The sequence below is a fragment of the Brachionichthys hirsutus genome, unplaced genomic scaffold (genome assembly GCF_040956055.1).
Source record: "Brachionichthys hirsutus isolate HB-005 unplaced genomic scaffold, CSIRO-AGI_Bhir_v1 contig_224, whole genome shotgun sequence".
Classification (NCBI taxonomy): Eukaryota; Metazoa; Chordata; class Actinopteri; order Lophiiformes; family Brachionichthyidae; genus Brachionichthys; species Brachionichthys hirsutus.
This window is the reverse complement of record NW_027180534.1, coordinates 1-19,448: the sequence shown is the minus strand read 5'-3', so window position 1 is coordinate 19,448 and position 19,448 is coordinate 1. Positions and strand designations below refer to the sequence as shown.

Genomic DNA, 19,448 nt, shown 5'->3' with positions numbered 1-19,448 from the left:
GTCAGCTGTAGTCACGGTGTCACACTCGCTCACAGTCCCTGCACTGCCTGACAAAGACAACCGATAGACAACAGCAGCTGAGCTCACAGACTTTTAACAGTGTTTTCATACTTCATTCAGTATATTCTGTGAAGACCAGTCTATGAAAATATTCATTTTGCAGTCAAGTTATTTTTTTTGTTCCAAAATTAACCTCAATAAAGATGCCAAGATGCTCAACGGATTTGCAACTGATCAAACACAGAGACAGATGGAGGGAAAACAAGGGGAACTAGAAAAGCACTCGGCGAGCCAGACCTTCGCCAAGCAGCTCATTCCCCTCCTAATTGGATTTACATCGTCCACATGGTGATCTGGGTCATCACCAAAAGGTTCTAAATTGTTCTTGGTGTCTTTATACACCAACCATGAAAAGTAAAAGTGAATTAAAATTGATCTGTATTGAAATATTATTTACTGATTCCATTCCGGATCAGATCCAGATGAAAGTTGGTGGTAGGATAGAGCCCCCCCCTTACATGACTGTGCCAACACCTTGTAAACAGACAAAATAAAACACAGTGCGGTCGTGAAGTCGAATAGTCGCATAGGTCAACGACTGTCTTACGTTATCGTCAGCATTAAAATGTTACAATACAACATGTAGAATTTCATATTCATTTACAGCAAATGTGACCAGCTGCAGTCCCACAGATAAAATCCTCCAAACAAGCCTTTTTTTAACGATGCATAAAGTCCTCATGTCATCCATGCAGCAGGAATGAACCTTTCACCGTTCAAAGTCAGGACATTAAAGACGTCCAATCTGATCCGTTGTAGCAACGGAGTTCCATTCTGACCTAGGCTTCATTCCTTCTTTCGGATTCGCCACTTCAAAGGGAAACACAAGTTTCCTCTGCACTCAGATATTCCGGGGAACAGCATCTAGTGGGAATACAGTGTCTCTCCCACTAGTGTGCTTTTTAATGAGGAGCTCAAGGACACCAGCTGGTGAGCGGATACAGGATGCAGTGAACAGTCCTAAACCTGCAGAAAACAGACACGATGAATACGGACTCTGAGACGTTTTTAATACAGTAAAGCCTTGTCTGGTCGTGATGTGTAGCATATTGTATTCTTCACACTTCATTCACCATATAAAACAAAGGTATTCGCTTATACCTTCGGACGAAACCTTTCCAGTTTGTAGAGCAGACAATGATGGCGAACTTTACCGGCACGTTTTTTTTTTAACTACAGCAGCAGTGAAAAAAATTAATGGTGATGAACAAACGTTTAGAAAATTGATATTAGGATTGCCTCGATGAAATGCACGAGTGATTTTGCCTCAAGTATTAAAAGATCCTTCGGACTGCGTACGACACAATGAGGCAAAATCAGCAAATCAACCTTCTTAATTTAAGGTAACAACCTTAAATGCGTGTTCAATTTTAGAACCTTATTGTTTTTCAGTTCAGTTAATTTTCATGAGGCATTTTTTGACCAAATAATTATTGGGACTCACTGAAAGAAATTGCCCATTGTGGCGCTTCCATTAGAAATCAATAAAGTACTTTGTCTATTGATTATTGGACCCACAGACTTACAGCATCCAAGACCAAGAGAATAATAAAACATTTTCTTACAAGTAATTTATCGATGGGTTTTCATTTCCTAAGGTTCCTTTGTGCATTGATTTTTTTTATGGGCTGACAAAAAGATTCATTTCCTAACAGAATAAAAACGTGAGTGGTGATAAAAAGTTCGAACCTAGACGGATCTTCCTCCTGAGAGAAGCTCCCTTTCACCTCTATGCTGTTCATCTTGTTCTCAAACATCCCATAGCTGAGAGTCACCTGCAGAGAGAAAACACACACACACTGCAAGATACAATGCCATACATTTCAGCGTGTGTGTGTGTGTGTTTGTTCGTGTGTTGGCCGCTACTTGGTGTGGCATGCTTCTCTGGCTGATGAGCAGCAGGTTTTCCAGGTGGGAGTGGAATAAAGGACAGTGGACCATGGAGAGGCCCAGCTTCCTCTCCACAATGAAGCCCACTGTGCAGTCATCGGGGAGGCGGATCCTTGCAGACGTCTGCTCGAACCGAGAGCCACTGAGATTCATACAGGAACCCACGCACATGTTAATGAGATGCAGATTTACTTGCATAAATTACAGGTGACTGAAGACACACTTTATTCTATATTTTGACAGATGGAGTTAAGCAAACTAAATCGAAAGGCAGACACTTCACCAGTGAGACGTCTATCTACTGACTCCTAACAAAATATTTCTGCACTTGTTTTTGCTGCTTAATTGCTATTTTGCTTGTTTATTTTGTCTCCAAAATCCTCATTCTCGTCTCACGCAGTCTAAGGACATATTATATATATAACAATGAGGACTTGCTACAAGCTGAACAAAAAAAGTAAAAATCAATAAATCAATAAACTGCGCCACCACCCAGTGCTCTTATTGTGATGATTTGAGCCTTTTTAGAATTAATTTGAATTTGAACCAACTTTTATGGAACTGTTTTAGTTCTTGCTGGTTTGTTATGTTCATTCAAAAGAAGTTTCAGAGAGAGAAAGAACCTAGTCCAAAGTGAAAAAAGTATTTTATTTATTGAATGTTCAAGCAACGCCACAGAAGTGCTCTGTCTAAGAGTTAAATGTTGAAATATGATGATAAAATACAAAATAAGGGACATCCTGGATTCGTTTCTTCACTCTTCTTTATTTTTTTAAAAATGTATTATAGAAGTATCAGATCGGGACTCGGTATTGGTTCAAAATCAAATGACTCGGACTCGGGGGGCACAAAAACCTGACGGGAACATCCCTAGTTGAAACAGAGTATATAGGTGGCATAGCGGATAATTCTGTTGCCTCGCAGCAAGAATGTTCCAGGATTGATATCTTTCTGTGTTGAGTTTGCATGTAAAACAGGAAGTGAGTCATCATTTTTTCATCTTATGCTTTGGTTGAAGTTTTGCTGCTGGTTAAGTCAGAAAGAAAAATGACTGCCTTAAGAAATGTTTCAGAAAACTATCATCAGAGTTTGATACAAAGCATCAAACTTGCAAGAGGCGATCAAAATCACAAAATGCATTATGTGACATTTCGGCACACTTAAGTTATTGACAATTTGTTTTGCATTTTGCACTTCAGGATTGATGTTTAATGTCAGAAAGTGATAGTAAATTTGCAGGGACAGCAAGCAAAAATATTCTGCATTTAAAGGTCTAATAGGACAGAATCATGAAAACACTAAATCCTAATTTGAGTGAACATGCGTCTGCAAAAAGATGAAAGCAAAATAAGTCTCTTACTTAGACTGGATCTGAACATTTGGACTCTATAGAGATAAAGTAGTGACGCATTACACGTGCAGCAGTTCATAAATACCTTGCCCAGGGAGCCATCTTTTCTGCCAGCTGTCGACTCAGACAGAATCCTGCTCCTCCTGTAGCAAACCAGAACTGGACTTCCCTCTAAGGCCAAACAGAAACACAAGGGAGAGGTCACACATATAATTCATCCAATCAGCATACCTGTCTAGTTGGCTGCATCACTCCATTGGTATGCTAATGGAGTGCATATCTGCTAGTCTGTGCAATTATGTGAAGTTTGCAGGCAAAATTAAATAATGTTTAATATTGAATCATATCGCTCTGCTGGATCTTTATTTATTTTTTCCAAAGGAGTGGCTTTGCATTTTGCCGCAGAGAAGGCGGGGCAGGATTTCACATTTTTCAATGTTTTAAAACCCACATTTCTCTTTCTGCATATTCCAGTGTTGCCGAGCTCATCATTTTTCTGAACTCAGTACTTAGACCCAACCATAAATCTGAGAAGAGAAAGCATGGCATATGAAAAAGAATGTGGCATGATACCGTTGCGTTGCCGTCCAGCAGTTCGTGAGCAGTGATTGGCCTGTCCAGACTCGCTTTGCCCACATAGATGTCACTGGCTTCGGAGAAGGCAGCGAGCAAGAGGAGGAGAGCATCCGGGTTCAAGTAGTTGTCATCGTCCACATGACAAAACCACCTGAGGGCCCGCAGAGAGAAGAACGGAGCACAGATAAAGGCAGATTTGAACACTTCATTCCTTCTTGGTGTCTTTCATGTGCAGAAATATTAAATTGCTCTCAAAGACTAAAAGATTACCTGGATACCAAGCGTTAATACATCACATCAGCATTGACATTTTGTGTTACTAATGTACAAACAGTCTTTGTTGTTGTCGTGCATGAATGTGGTGGGTTTATGCAAGTCTCACAACATCTTATTCACATCCACACTTGCGCTGTCATTTCTCAAAAACAACTGAATTTATGTGGCACCTCTTGTAAATTTTAAACACACTCCAAGGGTCACACTCTTGACCGTATTTTGTGGTCACAAAAAAAGACCATATTCCGACTAAGGATATCTGTGTGTGTAACAAAAAAGGCATTTAATTTAACTTTATATAAAAAAAAGGTATCCACTATTGTGTTTTTAGCTCTTTACATGCTTCCTCTCAGCCAAATCAAATAGCATGATGTTTCATTTTGTTGCTGCTTCGTTGCAGATTTCCCCAGAGGCCATGTGACCAGAGAAGCCTCGATACTGCGATGGATACTTACAGAAAATGAATGAATTGTTATTCATCACAAAAGCTAGTGACGACAATAATCAATGCCGTTCAGGCGGTATTCCTAATCTGAAACTGTGTTTATTTGATGTAATCCTAGAAGATGATTTGCTTTTATTTCACACCTCATTACCTCCTGCGGTAACCGTCCATCATGCCAGTGGTGATCATTAGAGTTTAAAGTGCAGCGTCGGCACCTTAATCTGTCTTACCTCTTTTCTGAGGCCATGAAGCCGTCGTACTCGGCAGACATCTTGCACGACAACGCCTGCTGGCTGTGATCTGACTGGCAGCTTGTTACCACCACGTTATGGCCTGGGCAGAGCGAGAGGGTATGTTTGAGTCATACAGCTGCATTTCCCCGTTTTTCAGTATCCATGTTTTTATAAGTATTCATTATTATGTGGCTGATTTTGTTCATCAATTTTCCGGCTAAATAACCAAAAACATGTTATGATTAGATTGTGTGTGTTTTACAATGACTGTACTTCAAAGTTGCTCACGGTTGCTGCTTACCTTCTGAACGTAACTCCACATCCTCCACATCCGTGAAAATGAATGTCTGTAAAATAAAATAATAGACAATTAAAGGGATTAAACAAATGATCTTAAACACTGCAAGACAAACACACAGGATCAGTTTTGTTGAAATGAAATTGTTTGATTAGAATTTTGAATGAGAAAAAAAAAGATTCTCATTAATTTTCTGTATTTAAATACAAAATTACTGTATATACAAAACATTTTTTTTTTATCATTGCACACAGATGAAGGGGAGAGCATGTGTGTGTGTGTGTGTTTGTGCATGATCAATCCCTTAGCTATAGGGTGATTTTACGGGAGCGAGCTTGACAAAGTGTGATTTCATATGCTGCTTTAAAGTAAAATGAATGCAATGATTGAGCTTAAGTCCATCCTTTTCCAGTAAACTCATAATGGCTCTTGCTCGTTTGTTGAAATGTCCATTTCCATCTCGTCTGTCACATTCCATATTCTGATTACACCCACTTACACTTACACTAAAGCATCAAAAGCACCACTACTGTTGGTGCTTTTGATGGCTTTTGATCAGCTTCATACCACACTGCCTGCCTGTGTCATTTATTTGCCCCTTGTCTGCAACAATCAGCCTGCCTGCTTGTTGTTGACCCCTCCCAGAAGAAGAGACCTTCAACTGCACACTATTTCACCTTATTCTATAAAATCCTGTTGAGCCCCCTTCCTTTGGTTCTGTCTTTTATTTCTGTAATTTGGGTCCAGACATTGATAAATTTAACAAAGGGAATGACTTTACAGTCAAACACAAAAGATGGAATTAAAAGCTGAAGGAAATAAAATATTTCAGTCTGGAGAAATAGGAAGAAAATAAAATTCAATATGATAGTCATCATGATATGCACAGGAATTAAGGTAATGATGGTCAAGACAAAACACATTTTAGCTAGGTGGAACAAGACTGGCCTCTGGCGGTGAACAGTGGTAAAGCAGTTTATATGCATTAAATGTATTTGTTTCAAATGATTTAATTTCAGATATATATGCTACAAATCAATTCGGAAAATATTATGAAAATGTAGCCTTTTCCTTTATTCGTCCTTTTTTCACTTGATATGCATACACACACACAAAGGGCCTGTAAACATGCAATCAGGGCAGAGAAAGGGCAAGACATACAGCAGCACCCAGGAAGCAACTTATCGGGTTTGATTCCTTGCTTAAGGGCACCTCGGCAGTGCTCAGTAAGTGAACTGTCACCTCAATTTCAAACAAACAATTTCACGCCACAAAAGACATACAAACATACATTTTTACGTCTATTCCTTGTAACCTCACTGTTCCCCCTGGGATCTTCTCATTTTCACACATAAACTCTGTTTTACTCCTGCTTACCTTCATTCCTCTGTTTTCTAGAGCAGACCTCCACTTCTCTAGATTCTCCTCTACCTGCTCCCTGCTCTCACTGCAGATCACAATGTCATCTGCAACCATCACATTCCAAGGAGCTTCCTGTCTCACCTCATCTGTTAGTCTATCCATCACCATGGCAAACAAAAAGGGGCTCAGAGCTGATCCTTGGTGTGCACCTCTGTTACTCCTACTGCATACTTCACTGCTGTCGTACAAATGTCATACATCGCCTGCACTGCCACCCATTTTTCTCCTGTTCTTCAACCAGCAGCATCACCTACGTTGCACGTATTAATTGCTTTAGTAATTTATTGTAATTTATGTAAGTTATTTATTGTCATTTTGCATCAGTGGTGTAATTTATTTTAGATTAATTGTTAGTTTGCACTGGCGGTGTAAAATCATTTTATTTTTGTTTTTCTAATGTTACGTTGCATCAATTGTGTAATTTAATATTGGTTTTATTTTTATTTGTATTGTTAATTGTGGATGATTTATGTACGAAGGACTTTCAACGGAAACAAGCCCGCAAGGGCTTTTTTGAAATGCTCCTCTTAGACAGGATGTTTGACGTTATTTGTACTGTAATACATGCTACTGTGTGACTGTACTTGTACTCTAACATTCTATCTAATAAATATATTCATCATCATCATCATCCTCTGGGTTATCAGCGCTGCTGGCGGTCGTTGTTAACCCGGCCCTCGACTGGTTCGGTATGACTTTCTCATTTACATTGATTTGCATGTGTAATTTGGGAGCGGCTGTGGCTCAGTTGACAGAGTGGGTCAAATCCCAGCTCCGACTGTCCGCATGTTGAAGTGTCCTTGGGCAAGACACTGAACCCCAAATTGCACCCACTGGAGTGTGAATGTGTGTGTGAATGGGTGAATTCACCCATTCGCACCGCAAGGATGGAAAAAGCACTATATAAGTGCAGTCCATTCATTTGGCAAATATTTACACCAGATACCATTCCCATGGTATGATGCATTATTGGGCTTGTGACCGGTACAAGGTAGAAACTGACAATGCTACGTTAGCTCCTCCTTACCACACTACCCGTGCTACCCATAAGGCTGCATTTCATGTGTAAAACAAGGCATACTGCATTCCCTGATATGCTGGGGACGTCCCTGCTACGGGGCTGAGCCTACGACCAGGGGAATAGTGGCGCCCCTCTTTGTCATAGCCCAACGAAAATACAATTAAATGTCCCATGCTCAATCAACTTCAAACTTCAGACAAGTTGCTGTTGGCGGTGATCCTGCTTGAAATGAATTCTCAAGCTCAAAATAAATACAGTTCTGTGATGTGTGTGAGTGTTTTAGGGTGTATGTGTGTGTGTGTGCATGTATAGGCGGAAGTAACATGACGTTCATTCTGTTCTGCAGGCCGCCTTTCTGCTTCCTGTTTTAGAACCAGCTTCTTTTTTTAGTATTGTTAACAGAGTCATTTCACAGTGGCTGCTTCCCCTCAACCTAGACAACCTGCCTACACAGCTTCCTGTGTGTGTGTGTGTGTGTGTGTGTGTCCCTAAGTCTGAGTCTTTCTCAACTGTGAGACTGAAAATGAGAAACTCCTCAACATCATTGCTCGTCTGTTTCACTTCTTTAAAAGAGAAGTTACATCTGCATAATCCACAAGAGTCCTTAGAAAAAAGGCTTACCAAATAGAAAAAGTCATCATTCAGATAATTGTGAACGTTTCCACTGATCCTCGCTGAATGAGCTGCCAAATCTCTACATGTAGTCTGCTTCTGAAGATCAACTTTGCCATCCCAGTTGAGCAAACCAAGCCTGCACACATTTGAGAAGTGAAACGCAAAGAGGGTTGTGTGTTTCGACAAATGACTTTAATCTGGAGCCGCCAAATCCTCACGGAGACGACAAAAATAAATGGTAGCTGGTCGTGTGTGTGTTTGTCTTCGCATGGGAGAGAGAGAAAGAGAGAGACAGAGACAGAGAGAGCACCTGTCAGACAGCAAAATGTTACTTAAACCAGATACCCAAATGGCCGGAAGTGACTGGTACCGCCTCATATCAGCGGTCCAAACACGAAACCTTTTTACACGGGAATCTGGAATCAGCAGATCAAATGCCTTAAGCCATTACTTGTTATTAATTATTTAACTAAACTAATCAACAAGAAAACCATTGTCACAAAAACGTGTGTGTGTGTGTGTGTGTGTGTGTTCGGGGTTGCCATAGCAGAGCTCCAGCCTCCTCATCACCTGCATGCCCTCCCTCTGCATCCATAAACCTCCCCACCGGTCTTTCCTTTTCTCCTCTTGACAGGCAGATCCCTTCTCAGCATCCTTTCCCATTCGTGGCTGTTGTCTCTCCATCATCCCTCTCACTTTCCCACCTGTTGCAGCTTCACCTAAAGCCAGGCTAAACCCTTCAAGGGTGAAGACTTTTAAAGACTGAAACAGGATTTAAATTCCTTCTCCTTCACGGCCAGGCGCCAACATACAGTATTTTATGGAGTTCTTCCGAATTAAGAAGCAAATCAGTCAAAGTTGTGCTTTTATGAGTCCAAAATTAAATAAGGCTCCAAAAAGCAATTGCCGTCCGTTTGCGATGTTTCTCTGAGAATGTTGGAACTCAAACCGCTTCCATCTGTATGTTTTTAAACGACATCGGCTGAAAATCGCACGGAAACTTAACTTTAATGTGCCAAATCAATCGCCCACCTCAAAACAGGAAGTGACTGCTCAATCACAACTGGTCTTCTCCCATGTCTGCTTTTTGATGAAATAAATAAGTGACACAAATGACTGTAAAACGACCTCAAGGGTTGTGTGTTTGAGACGGCGTGGCAGACGCCATAATCGGTGTATTTTAAATACTGCATAACTGAAGTAATAAATTCCCTCTACATCTTCTACATCTCGAGCTGTACCCTGTTTTAAATGACAGTATAATGGTTATTTTGGGTTGGGGAGGGGGGAGTGGCCAAAAGACTCACGTGCGCCTTGGTTCTGGAGATCCACGTGTCCAAAAGGAGCTGAAGTCGCGTCCCGTGGAACCTGCCGGTGGTCTTTACCGCTATGAAGATGTCTTCCAGCGCCAGTTTGGCCTGGGTGCCCTGCGCACTTTCCGAGGTCGGGCGGACCTTGGCGGGGCTTGGTGCGCCTCTGGACTTGGACAGAAACAGCTGGATCTGTGACGGACGGTGCGTAATGCTGCGTTTGCGGAGCCTCCCGGCGCGCAGTTGGAAGTCCACGTAGAGAACGATGAAGAAGGTGAAAAGCAACACAGGCAACCTCCGGAATATGAATGTCTTATACATGGTAGCAGAAGTGGCCCCGTGTTCCATCACACACTAACGCATTGGTCCCATCACACCAAAGACGCGCGTTAATGTGTTCTCTTGTCCATCCATCGTCGCTGGGACTTCCTTCTGTCTCACGTTCCTTGATTTTCAACTCGTAATTTCAATAATAACTTGCTTTTCATCTAAATAATGTAATAATCCCAGAATAATTACGGTCGCGTTTTATAGTTACACCTGTTTTCTCCATTTGGCAATATGACAAAAAAATAAATAAATACAAATAATCGTTTCCAAGTAAAAGTTTCCGTCACTCGGTTTAATTGTCGTCCAGCGTCAGGCTACACGGAATCACACGAACTTCCTTCCTTACCTTTCAGAATAAATCACAGTCGTGACATTTTCTTTTTAGATATTTGGCACAATGTACTGTTGGAGTATATGGTTTACTTTTTGCTTTTTAGACTGCTTGTTTCTGTAGCAGGGAATTCTTTATTTTTTGACAGGTTTATGAATGAACACATATTAATGTTTCTTAATTCCTAAAGCGACCTGCTCCTATTACCATATTGGTATATGAGACATTTGGACACATCTGTTGGTATTGCTCAGGCAGGAAGCCCAATCTGACCAGGCAGGAGTCACAGTAGTGCAAACAACAAAAACAAACAAACAATATAACTCAATACTTGATGTTTTTGTAAATCTACAACAATTGTGTCCATGTTGTCTTGCTCCAAAATATGAATCAATCATATTTGCATCATCTGTAATTGAACTGTTTGACTCTGTCTATGCTGGAGACTAGACGTCACTTAATAGGTTGGCTTAGTAACGTTTCTACCTCAGACCCTTTCATCTCCCGATGCTCGGTTCCTCCCACTATGAACATCTGTGGTGAAGAACCTTGAGTTTTAGCCTGAACCACTGCTGTATACTGGTGGCTCAATTCAAGTCAACTCATTTTTATTTCTATAGTGCCAGATCATATAGTTGCCAGTTCTCTTTGAGACAGAAAAGAGGGACGCTGTCCTGCATCATCCTTTTACTGTTTTGACCAAACACTGTCACAGATAAGTGTCTGGGAACTGCATGAACTTGTGTAAAAAAGAGGTCAATATGGGACCTTTAAATACGCTTCTGAATTGTTGCAGAAATGGAATCCCAACAGAAGACAACACACAAAACGGTGAGAGGATTTGTGACAGATTTGCGATGAAATGATAGAAGGAAACGGCTACAAATGGTAACACAAGATGTTTTTTTTGTTTTTGTTTTTCCTAACACCACCTCTGCCCTCCAGAACTGAGAACTTGTTCATTCATTTTCTTGAAGACGAGCCGTTGTTGTTTACGCCACATTTTTATCCCCATGACAGATGAGAAACAAATTGCACTCAAACTATCAAAATAGTCAGTAGAGGGCGCTACAGGCTCTCGTTCTCAACAGTGTATTCTGTTCCAAAATCATACATCTAATTCTTTTTTGATTTTTTTATTCTTCTAGAAACAGAACTGCTTCATTAACTGACATACGTATTGAACTGATGCCGCAGAACAGTCTCAAGAACTTTGCCATTTTTTTTTCCACCTAAAGATTTTTATATTGGTTTATATATTTGAGCAGGTTTTATCATGATTTTCAACAAATTAGGTTATGGTCACACTTGACTCATCATTTGGCGACATAGTATGAGGTCAGTGAAATCAGTAAATCACATTCACACACATTCAGAACCAAAATAAATGTTCATCCCACTGTTTGAAAATACACTAAGATTACACTAAGCATTTAGAGTTAGTGGTCCAAGATGATGTCTTTGACAACAACTTTGAAGATGTCTTGTGTTACGAATATTTATTGAAATATATGAGATATTTGTTTTAAATATTGAACAAGTTTAATTGATAAAGAATTAATAGAGACCGTTTCCTTCCTGTATTTTTCCAGAACGTTTTGCTGCTTGCATTTCTAACATGAAATGTCCCTTTGGGATTAATAAAGTATTCTGAATCTAAGTATTCTGAATGAGGGCAGTGGAACCACCACAGATGCACCGCTTTGGTTTCAATTCATCTTTCAAGAGCCAAAAATAAATTATATATACATATATATTTGTTTTCAACTTTATTGCACAGGCTGATTAAAAGGAATAATCCATTGTTTGCCATCTTTACAACAAAATGATAACGGGGAATGACGTGCAATAAGTTCAACACCTCTATAACCCACAGCCATCGACAAACAGTTCATGTGCAGCACCAGTAAGGCTTTTGCATTTTGCTTGAAGGGTTGGATTGCTGGAGCACTCGTCAGAGGAAGGCCAGCGTTCCACCCAGGTGTCTTTCCCCAACATGTAGATGAATCTGGCGGAAGGAGCAAAAAAAGGGAGAGACGACGTTTGTCTTTAAACGCATCAAATGTTGCGCAGTTTGCTTTTAAATGCTGATGAATGATCCGATTCTGGTGTGCAGAGGCAAGAAAAAAGAATGTGAACCTTTAAAATATTTTTTTTAAACAACAACGCAGGAATCTCTGGGTTTTTTCCTTCTTTTTTTTGCCATCCTTACTTGTTGGTGTTCCACAGGTCTTCTTTGGGGCCAATGATGAGATACTGGGAACCCTGCTTTAGTTTGAGCCCATCTCTGCAGCCTCCGTGAGACATGAAAAGCCTCGACTGGCCCACTCCCACTCCATCCTCCACACCTGGATGGCACGGGGTATGCAATACAGTAATGCATATAGCTGCACTGGATACCAGAAGAACCAGAATAGCATCCCGCTGCTAGCCATGTTTGTAGTTTTCTGGCAACACAGTGGCATGTTTAACAAACCAAAATTCAATTCTAATAAAACTCAAATAAGAAGAAGGTGAACCAGGTTAAAAACTATAATAGCTACAGCTGCAAACTATCGACGTAACGGAACCCTGGCATGCCAACCAAAATCTAAATGTTAAAACATGAATGATTTATGCCATTTGTTGATTTGCCAGTTCGGCAGTGCTTTCATACAGTTTGATCTCACACTCGATTCAGGTGTACAGGACGTTACCATGACAACGTACCCCAGTAGAAGCTAAGCACAAGTCTGGCTTCAGTGTACAAGTAGCAGATGCAGATGTTTCTAAACAGCTAATTTGGCGCTGTGGGAAACAGTCTTCTCAATGACTGATGAAAACTTGTAGTAACAGGATTAAAATGAGAGCAGAACACGTCGGACCACACGCTCCCACCGCACCGCCTTACCCAGCTTGACGACTCGCGTGATTTCCATCTCGTATTTGTCGTAGTAACTCTGGCTCACGCCCAGCACCTTCACCTGGAACACTTGAAACACGAAGAAAAAAAAAAAATTGGATCCACTTTTGCCATGTTTGCATTCATGTGGTGAAGATAACGTGACCGTTTAACGATGATCACATGTATGAAAGAAATACTGCAAACAAATCATTGCTTATTTGCCTGTTCCCCTTGTCCGAGTCATGGAGAAATCAACCAAACAAAATGGCAGCTTGGGCTCATACCATGGTGTAAACTCTTGCAGGCAAACGTCTCCCTTTCTTTGTTTGGGAAGACTTCACTGTCACTTCTGCTTTCGCAGCAGTCACCTGGGGGTTATGAGCAAATCCTAAATATCTGGCACCATCATCCGACCCCCCCCCCCCACGAGTTGAGTTGCTGCACATGAACACTTTACCTTGTGCGCAGCGGCAGACGTTTTCTCTGCAGATCTGTGTGAGCTCCTCTCTGTCCTCTTTGGGCGTGTAGGTACGACTGCAGCGGTGATCTGACACAGAGTGGCACCATTATGTTTTGAGAGTGATACTAATTTTCAGGATCACAATCTATTAAAAATAATTACATAAAAAAAAAAAACACTGGAAAAGCACTGAGAGTGCAGAGACCTCCGCCGAGCAGCTCATTCCTCTCATAATTAGATTTACACCGTCCACAGGGTGATCTGGATCATCAGAAGAAGAATAGTTCCCATGAAAAGTAAAAGTGAATCAGAGTTGATGTGTATTTTTAACAGATTGTTGAATCTGTAAATGGGGGGGGGGGGCAGGTTCAATGTTAAAATGTAATAATTTTTCCTGAGCTCTGATGTGAAGCAGAACATTCCGGATGTGTTCTCCTACCTGGATTGTAATATTCATAGACCGTCACTGAGGACGGCTGGAAGAGGCCGACTTTAAATGTTTGCTGAAGCCTGAAGATCAGGATCTCTGGCTCTTTGTGGGACACCTGAGAAGAATGCGTGAATCACGAAGTGTTCAAAAAATGCAAAAAATAGCAGGCTCCTTGAGCATGGCGTTCTGCTCCAAGAAGCTGGAAACTACGACTATTTTGAAGTATTTATGTCACGCTCAACTTCTATTTTTTGTATTGTATGTGAGGACGCAGAACCTGCGTAGGATTATTTATATTTCCAAATGTGAAACTGAACAGTAATCGTCAGGGTACGGCGTCTGGTGCATGAGAAACACCCCCTCTCATCTTTTAGCCAATGAAACTGCTGTTGCTAAGAGCACGCTGCGGCCTGTCATGTCTACCTTGAAGAGGTGGAGGATCAGAGAACCCCGGTCACTCAGGTTGTCCACAATCTGGAAGTTATTGATGTAACGGTCCACCGAGTTGGTTAACTGGACAAACACACAGAATCACATCATGCGTTGCTTTTCAGAAGCGTCTGTCTGAGTGGCTTCATTTGGAATTTCCGTAATGAGGCGGGAATTTCAAGCAGTCGCATTCAAAGGTCGCCTCTAAGTTGGTCTGAAAAACAGAAAAATCCCTTCACTTAAAAAAAGTGATCCATGTTCTGAAGTAATAAAAGATACGCTTTCGTATCAACCAAATTCACAAACCCAGAGGGGGGCTGGTTTTAGGACCGCAGGATTTTGTGGGCGATGTTGTCCTGTTGGCTTCTTTCAGCCTGAATATTCAGGGTTTCTTGGGGCGGTTTGCAGCCGAGTGGGAAGTGATTGGGGATGAGGATGAGGACCTCCAAATCCGAGGCCATGGTTCTTGGATGGGAAAAGTAGTTTCCTCCGCAGGGTGGCTGGGTGCTCCCTTAGAGACAGGGTGAGGAGCTCAGTCACCAGGGAGGAGCTCGGAGTAGAGCCGCTGCTCCTCCACATCGCGAGGAGTCAGCTGAGGTGGCTGGGACACCTATCTATGGCACAGGACACCTCCCTGGGAAGGTGTTCCGGGCATGTCCCACCGGGAGCAGGCCTCATGCAGGGATGACCTAGGACAGGCTGGAGAGACTATGCCGCTCGACTGGCCTGGGAACGCCTTGGGATCCCCCCCGGAAGAGCTGGAGGGGGTGTCTGGGGTGAGGGAAGTCTATCCCTGCTCAGACTGTTGCCTCTGCAACCCAGCACCGGCTAAGACGGATGGATGGAAGATTTTGATGATGATTATTATTGCATCTTGTGTGTTTAGTCTTGTGTCAGTTGTATAACTTCAGGTTTTTAAATTAGAATGAATACATTTTCAGCAAAAATAAAACCCTCACACATTCTAATAATGCTTTCTATCTTTGAAATAAATCCATATGCATAACACAAGAAAGCTACATTTTATAGTAAACAATGTGATCAGCACAAGTTGCGGAGGCTGATTACCATCTCCAAGTCGGAGTTTTCAGGGGTGAAGCCTGTGGGGAGACTTATATCCAGAACCACCATCCGGACATCGCTGGGTCCTAGTGCCCTGTGAGATTAAAGGATGAGACAATGTCTTATTGCATTCATAACATTTTGAGCAAATGTGTTGAAGATAAAATACTGTAAATCGAAACCAAAATTTAACCTGAAATTAAAGAAGCAATATTATTCCAAAGAATATTTCCCCTATGTGGAAATTGATTACAACATTCAAATCATTTGAATTTACATGATGCTGAGGAACAGGTTGACATTACAATGTTTTATTTTATTGATTCATTCCTTTTTATTGATACATTCCTTTTCCTGAACAATTCATAACACTCACACTCACATCGACAGTCAATTTAGCGTGTCCAATTCACCTAAGATGCATGTTTTTGGAGGTGGGAGAACCCGGAAAGAACCTACGCAGACACGCGGAGAACATACAAACTCGGCAAAGAAAGGCCCCAAGTTGGATTTGAATCTGTGAACTCGCTGTGAGGCAACAGCGCAACCCACTGCGCCACCGTACTTGCACATGGCTTTATTTTTTGCAATGTGAAAAATATGGGAATATTCACCATGTGATGTTGATCCTGAAGGGATTGATTGTTTGGTTTTTGTTCAAACAGTACTCGATGACAATAATATATAACTCACCTCACTTTAATTGTGATCTGGAAGGACTTTTCTACATCTGCCGGCGGCTTTTCTGTTATGTCACAAAATAAAGTTTTAGACTTTTCCAACTTTAATAATACAATACTGAGAATTATAAGTTTATTGAATTTAATAAAAGTGATTTTATTTGACAAACAGAGGACAGAAAAACAATATTTAGTACATATGAGGAAGTGTGAGAAACTGATTTACCACTGGAGTCTTCTATTGTGACGTTGAGCTCAAAATCGTTGCAGGGAATTTTCTCATCAAATTCATGCAGCTGGTTATAATAGGTCACAACCTTCAGTCAGGGTTGAAGTAAAAAGAAGCACCCCACATGTAAAACAAAGATACAGAGGGGGGGGGGGTCAAATAATATGTTAAAAAAACATAGAAAACATAAACCATCTAGATCCTGCTGTATTCTTGTGTGTTGTTCAGTTTTGGCGTGTACAAGTATACAATATACATGATGAAAAGTAGAAAAGCTTCAAATGTAATCAAACCTCTAATATCCCTTCTCCAGTCCCTCGAGCCACCACTTCAAAGTTAAGATTAGTAGGCAACTATGGAGAAAAAGCAGCAGAGGACATTTTTGGTAAAACGCAACTAAGACTAGCAAACACAAAAAACTAAGATGTATTCATCAAAGATGCATCAGCAATATCAAAACTCCGCTGATCTTGATACCGTTGTGGATTACTGTGGAATATTATGAGCTACCTATTATTTCCTAAATGTATGCCACAATGTTAATACAAGTGAAAAGCTGATCCAGAACCCGTGTCTGTACCTGTAACCATAGTTAACTGTGAAAACTGAACTACCATTCTCTCCTCTTCTCTGATGTTGAATTGATACATGTTTGGAGAAAACAGATTAGTTTTAGAACCCAGATGTGAACATTATAGAATGCAGCTATGAAATCCCAGCCGCATGCCATGCAGTTGAATTCATGAGCTGTTATCTCTGTGTAAACCATCCCGGAGTTCACATTCCGTTCTTGCAGCTTACCCTTGAAGAACGAGCAAGATAGGCAGTCTTCGGGTCGAAATTGTAACGGATTTCCCTGCGTCCTGATATTTGGAGGTCCACATCCAGATTAAAGTCACCAGGAGGAGTATTTTTAATCATGTACTCTGACAGGGCCTGGAGGACCACCATGGTGGACTGGAGGAAGACAAGCAAGCAAGATGTGGAGATGGCTCATAATTGATTTAACAAGAGTCATCTACCACTAGTTAGTCATTTGTAATAGTTACTCTGCTGTATAAGAACAACCTCGATGTATTTCCATGCACTTAATAGCATGCCTGGAATAACTTGCTTGGTAGTGTCGGAGTATGCATAAAGTATAAAGTAGATTCGGCAAACATATCTCCATAAAAAAATGGGTATGGTCTCATTTTTAATTGATTTCTTTTTTGGTTCGAGTTAAATAGCCGAAATCTCTGCTGATCAATGATACTGCAGGAAGCCGGCAGTAAATGAATGAACGGGTCTGAAAACACAACTAGGAGTTTGTCGGAGTTGCTAATTGGAGCTGATCTACCAGAGCTGCTCTGCTGTTGCAGTACCTGAGTGGAGCCGAAGGCCCCTCCTATCCGCCGGTGGTTGTTCAGCCAGTTAAAGGGCGCCACTGCTTCCTTCATGCGTCCCAGTTTGACCAGAGCCAGCAGGGCATAGCCAGTCGCCTCCAGTGTGAATAAAGTGTTGTGCAAGTCAGGCCAGTGGCTTTGATCTGAAAGACAGACAAGATGGGGGGGGGGGGGAGCTATCCCAACAGAAACTTTGCCAAGAGATGTTTTTTGGAACCTTTGAAGAAATTAATTTCCTTTACTTTATTTTACTCACCAAACAGCATGGTGGGGTAAGTACTTTTAAAAGTACCAGAATGTTGATTGTGGGTGTTTCAACCCTGAACTAATGATCAAGCTCTCTGCATTTTATCTGCATCAGCATTGAAGAGTAGGAAAGACCTTACTTTGATGCAATAGTCTAGCAATTTGGAATGTGCGTATTAAGGTGTTCTATTTGTATTTAGGATTCTTTGACGTGTACCCAGTAAATAATAAGCAGGATACCTGGAGCTGCAGCTCTGAGTAACTGTGCTGCCGGATTATATCTTGGGTTTCCCATCAGAGCCAGAGCGTACGCAGCGATGGCCACAGTGTACGGTCTCCTGTTAGGCTTCAACACAGCTGCCTTCAGATACTCAGCTGTCCTTGTGATAGATATCTAAAACACAGACATTTGGTCCATAAAAGAGTGATAATACCAGTACTAATAACACCACCGATCAAAACAGTGAGGTCAAGAAAGGAAGGAAGGAAGGAAGGTAGGAAGGAAGGAAGGTAGGAAGGTACCTCTACATTCACTTTTGGATCACTGCAACTGAACCCTGCCTGCTTGGCCTCAAGGAGAGCAACGAGGACAAACGCTGTGAGAGTTATCTGGGTGTCGTCGCCACGGATACCACCCTGAAGAATCACATAAAGAAAAAGAAGATTGTATTTAAATGTTTAAACCTAGTATATATTAAATATAGTGTGTAGATAGGTACATTTGTGTGTGTCTCACAATCATCGTGGTGCTGTAAACTGGGTTGTCCTCTACATAAAATCCCGGAGAAAGCCGGTGTTTGTTCTTTATCAGGTAGAGCAGAGGCTCACACACTTGCTGCTTGTTGACGCCGATGATGGAGTGAGCCATGGAGAAAACTTTCACCACATACGCCGTGATCCTAATTCAAAGAGGACTGTGATTCGTTTTCAACGCACACAGTCCAAATGACAGAATCCGTTCACAGAATTACAGAATATCATCCATACCACTTAATATAAAATGTTAAATTGGACAGTACCAGGTACTCGTACCCTCCCTCCTGTAAGGGGGGTAAGATCCATCACTCTTTCTGTAAACCAGCTGGTTCTCATATCCTGTATTCAAGGTGAGAGAATTTATACATGATGGGTCCATCCACCTATTAAAATAATAAAATGACAATCAGTCGCCCGTTTACTCTCACCTCTCCTGATGTATCGAAGCGCCTCCTCCTTGCGCTGCACCCCCACGCTCTCCCAGTTGTCAGTCCTCTCCAAGTAGAGGGTGGCGATAAGGGGGAACGTGATGGTGGCCAAGTTCTGCTCCACACAACCCCCAGGCATTCGGATGAGAGCCCCCAGAGAGTCCCCACTGATGGAGTTATCAATACTGTCTGCCAATATATTGCCTGGAAGGAGGGGGGGGGGGGGGATCAATCCGTTCTCCTTGGCTCACGATTAATCCTTGCCGTTGCTCTTTGGGTGACTGACCTACCTCGGATATTG

At 41.6% G+C, this 19,448-nt stretch overlaps 2 protein-coding genes across 2 annotated transcripts; both read right to left on the bottom strand.

Moving 5' to 3' along the window:
• Positions 1 to 390: 390 nt before the first annotated feature.
• On the bottom strand, positions 391 to 9,818 carry LOC137915860 (beta-1,3-N-acetylglucosaminyltransferase manic fringe-like). Its single transcript, XM_068758978.1, has 8 exons — positions 9,495 to 9,818; positions 5,133 to 5,178; positions 4,829 to 4,931; positions 3,875 to 4,028; positions 3,387 to 3,472; positions 1,927 to 2,092; positions 1,750 to 1,835; positions 391 to 1,026 (listed from the first exon to the last, which is right to left on the bottom strand). The coding sequence occupies exons 1-8, from the start codon at positions 9,816 to 9,818 to the stop codon at positions 975 to 977; spliced, it is 1,017 nt and encodes a 338-aa protein (XP_068615079.1). The 3' UTR covers positions 391 to 974.
• Positions 9,819 to 12,021: 2,203 nt separating this feature from the next.
• LOC137915858 (complement C3-like) lies at positions 12,022 to 19,351 on the bottom strand (the record flags this gene model as incomplete). The annotated part of the gene is made up of 18 exons (XM_068758977.1): positions 12,022 to 12,166; positions 12,371 to 12,506; positions 13,049 to 13,129; positions 13,327 to 13,410; positions 13,500 to 13,589; positions 13,942 to 14,047; positions 14,356 to 14,445; positions 15,430 to 15,517; positions 16,117 to 16,168; positions 16,330 to 16,420; positions 16,626 to 16,685; positions 17,134 to 17,289; positions 17,697 to 17,860; positions 18,204 to 18,357; positions 18,486 to 18,599; positions 18,700 to 18,862; positions 18,983 to 19,058; positions 19,148 to 19,351. Coding segments are annotated over 18 exons (2,054 nt in total), but the record flags the coding sequence as incomplete, so codon positions are not given.
• Positions 19,352 to 19,448: the final 97 nt, after the last annotated feature.

Coding starts and splice junctions, on each gene's coding strand:
- LOC137915860 (XM_068758978.1), bottom strand. CDS start 9,818: ATGTATAAGACATTCATATTCCGGAGGTTGCCTGTGTTGCTTTTCACC. Junction 4,029..4,828: donor TTCATGGCCTCAGAAAAGAG/GTAAGACAGATT, acceptor GCGGGCCCTCAG/GTGGTTTTGTCATGTGGACG. Junction 3,473..3,874: donor TGCTGGACGGCAACGCAACG/GTATCATGCCAC, acceptor GTTTGGCCTTAG/AGGGAAGTCCAGTTCTGGTT.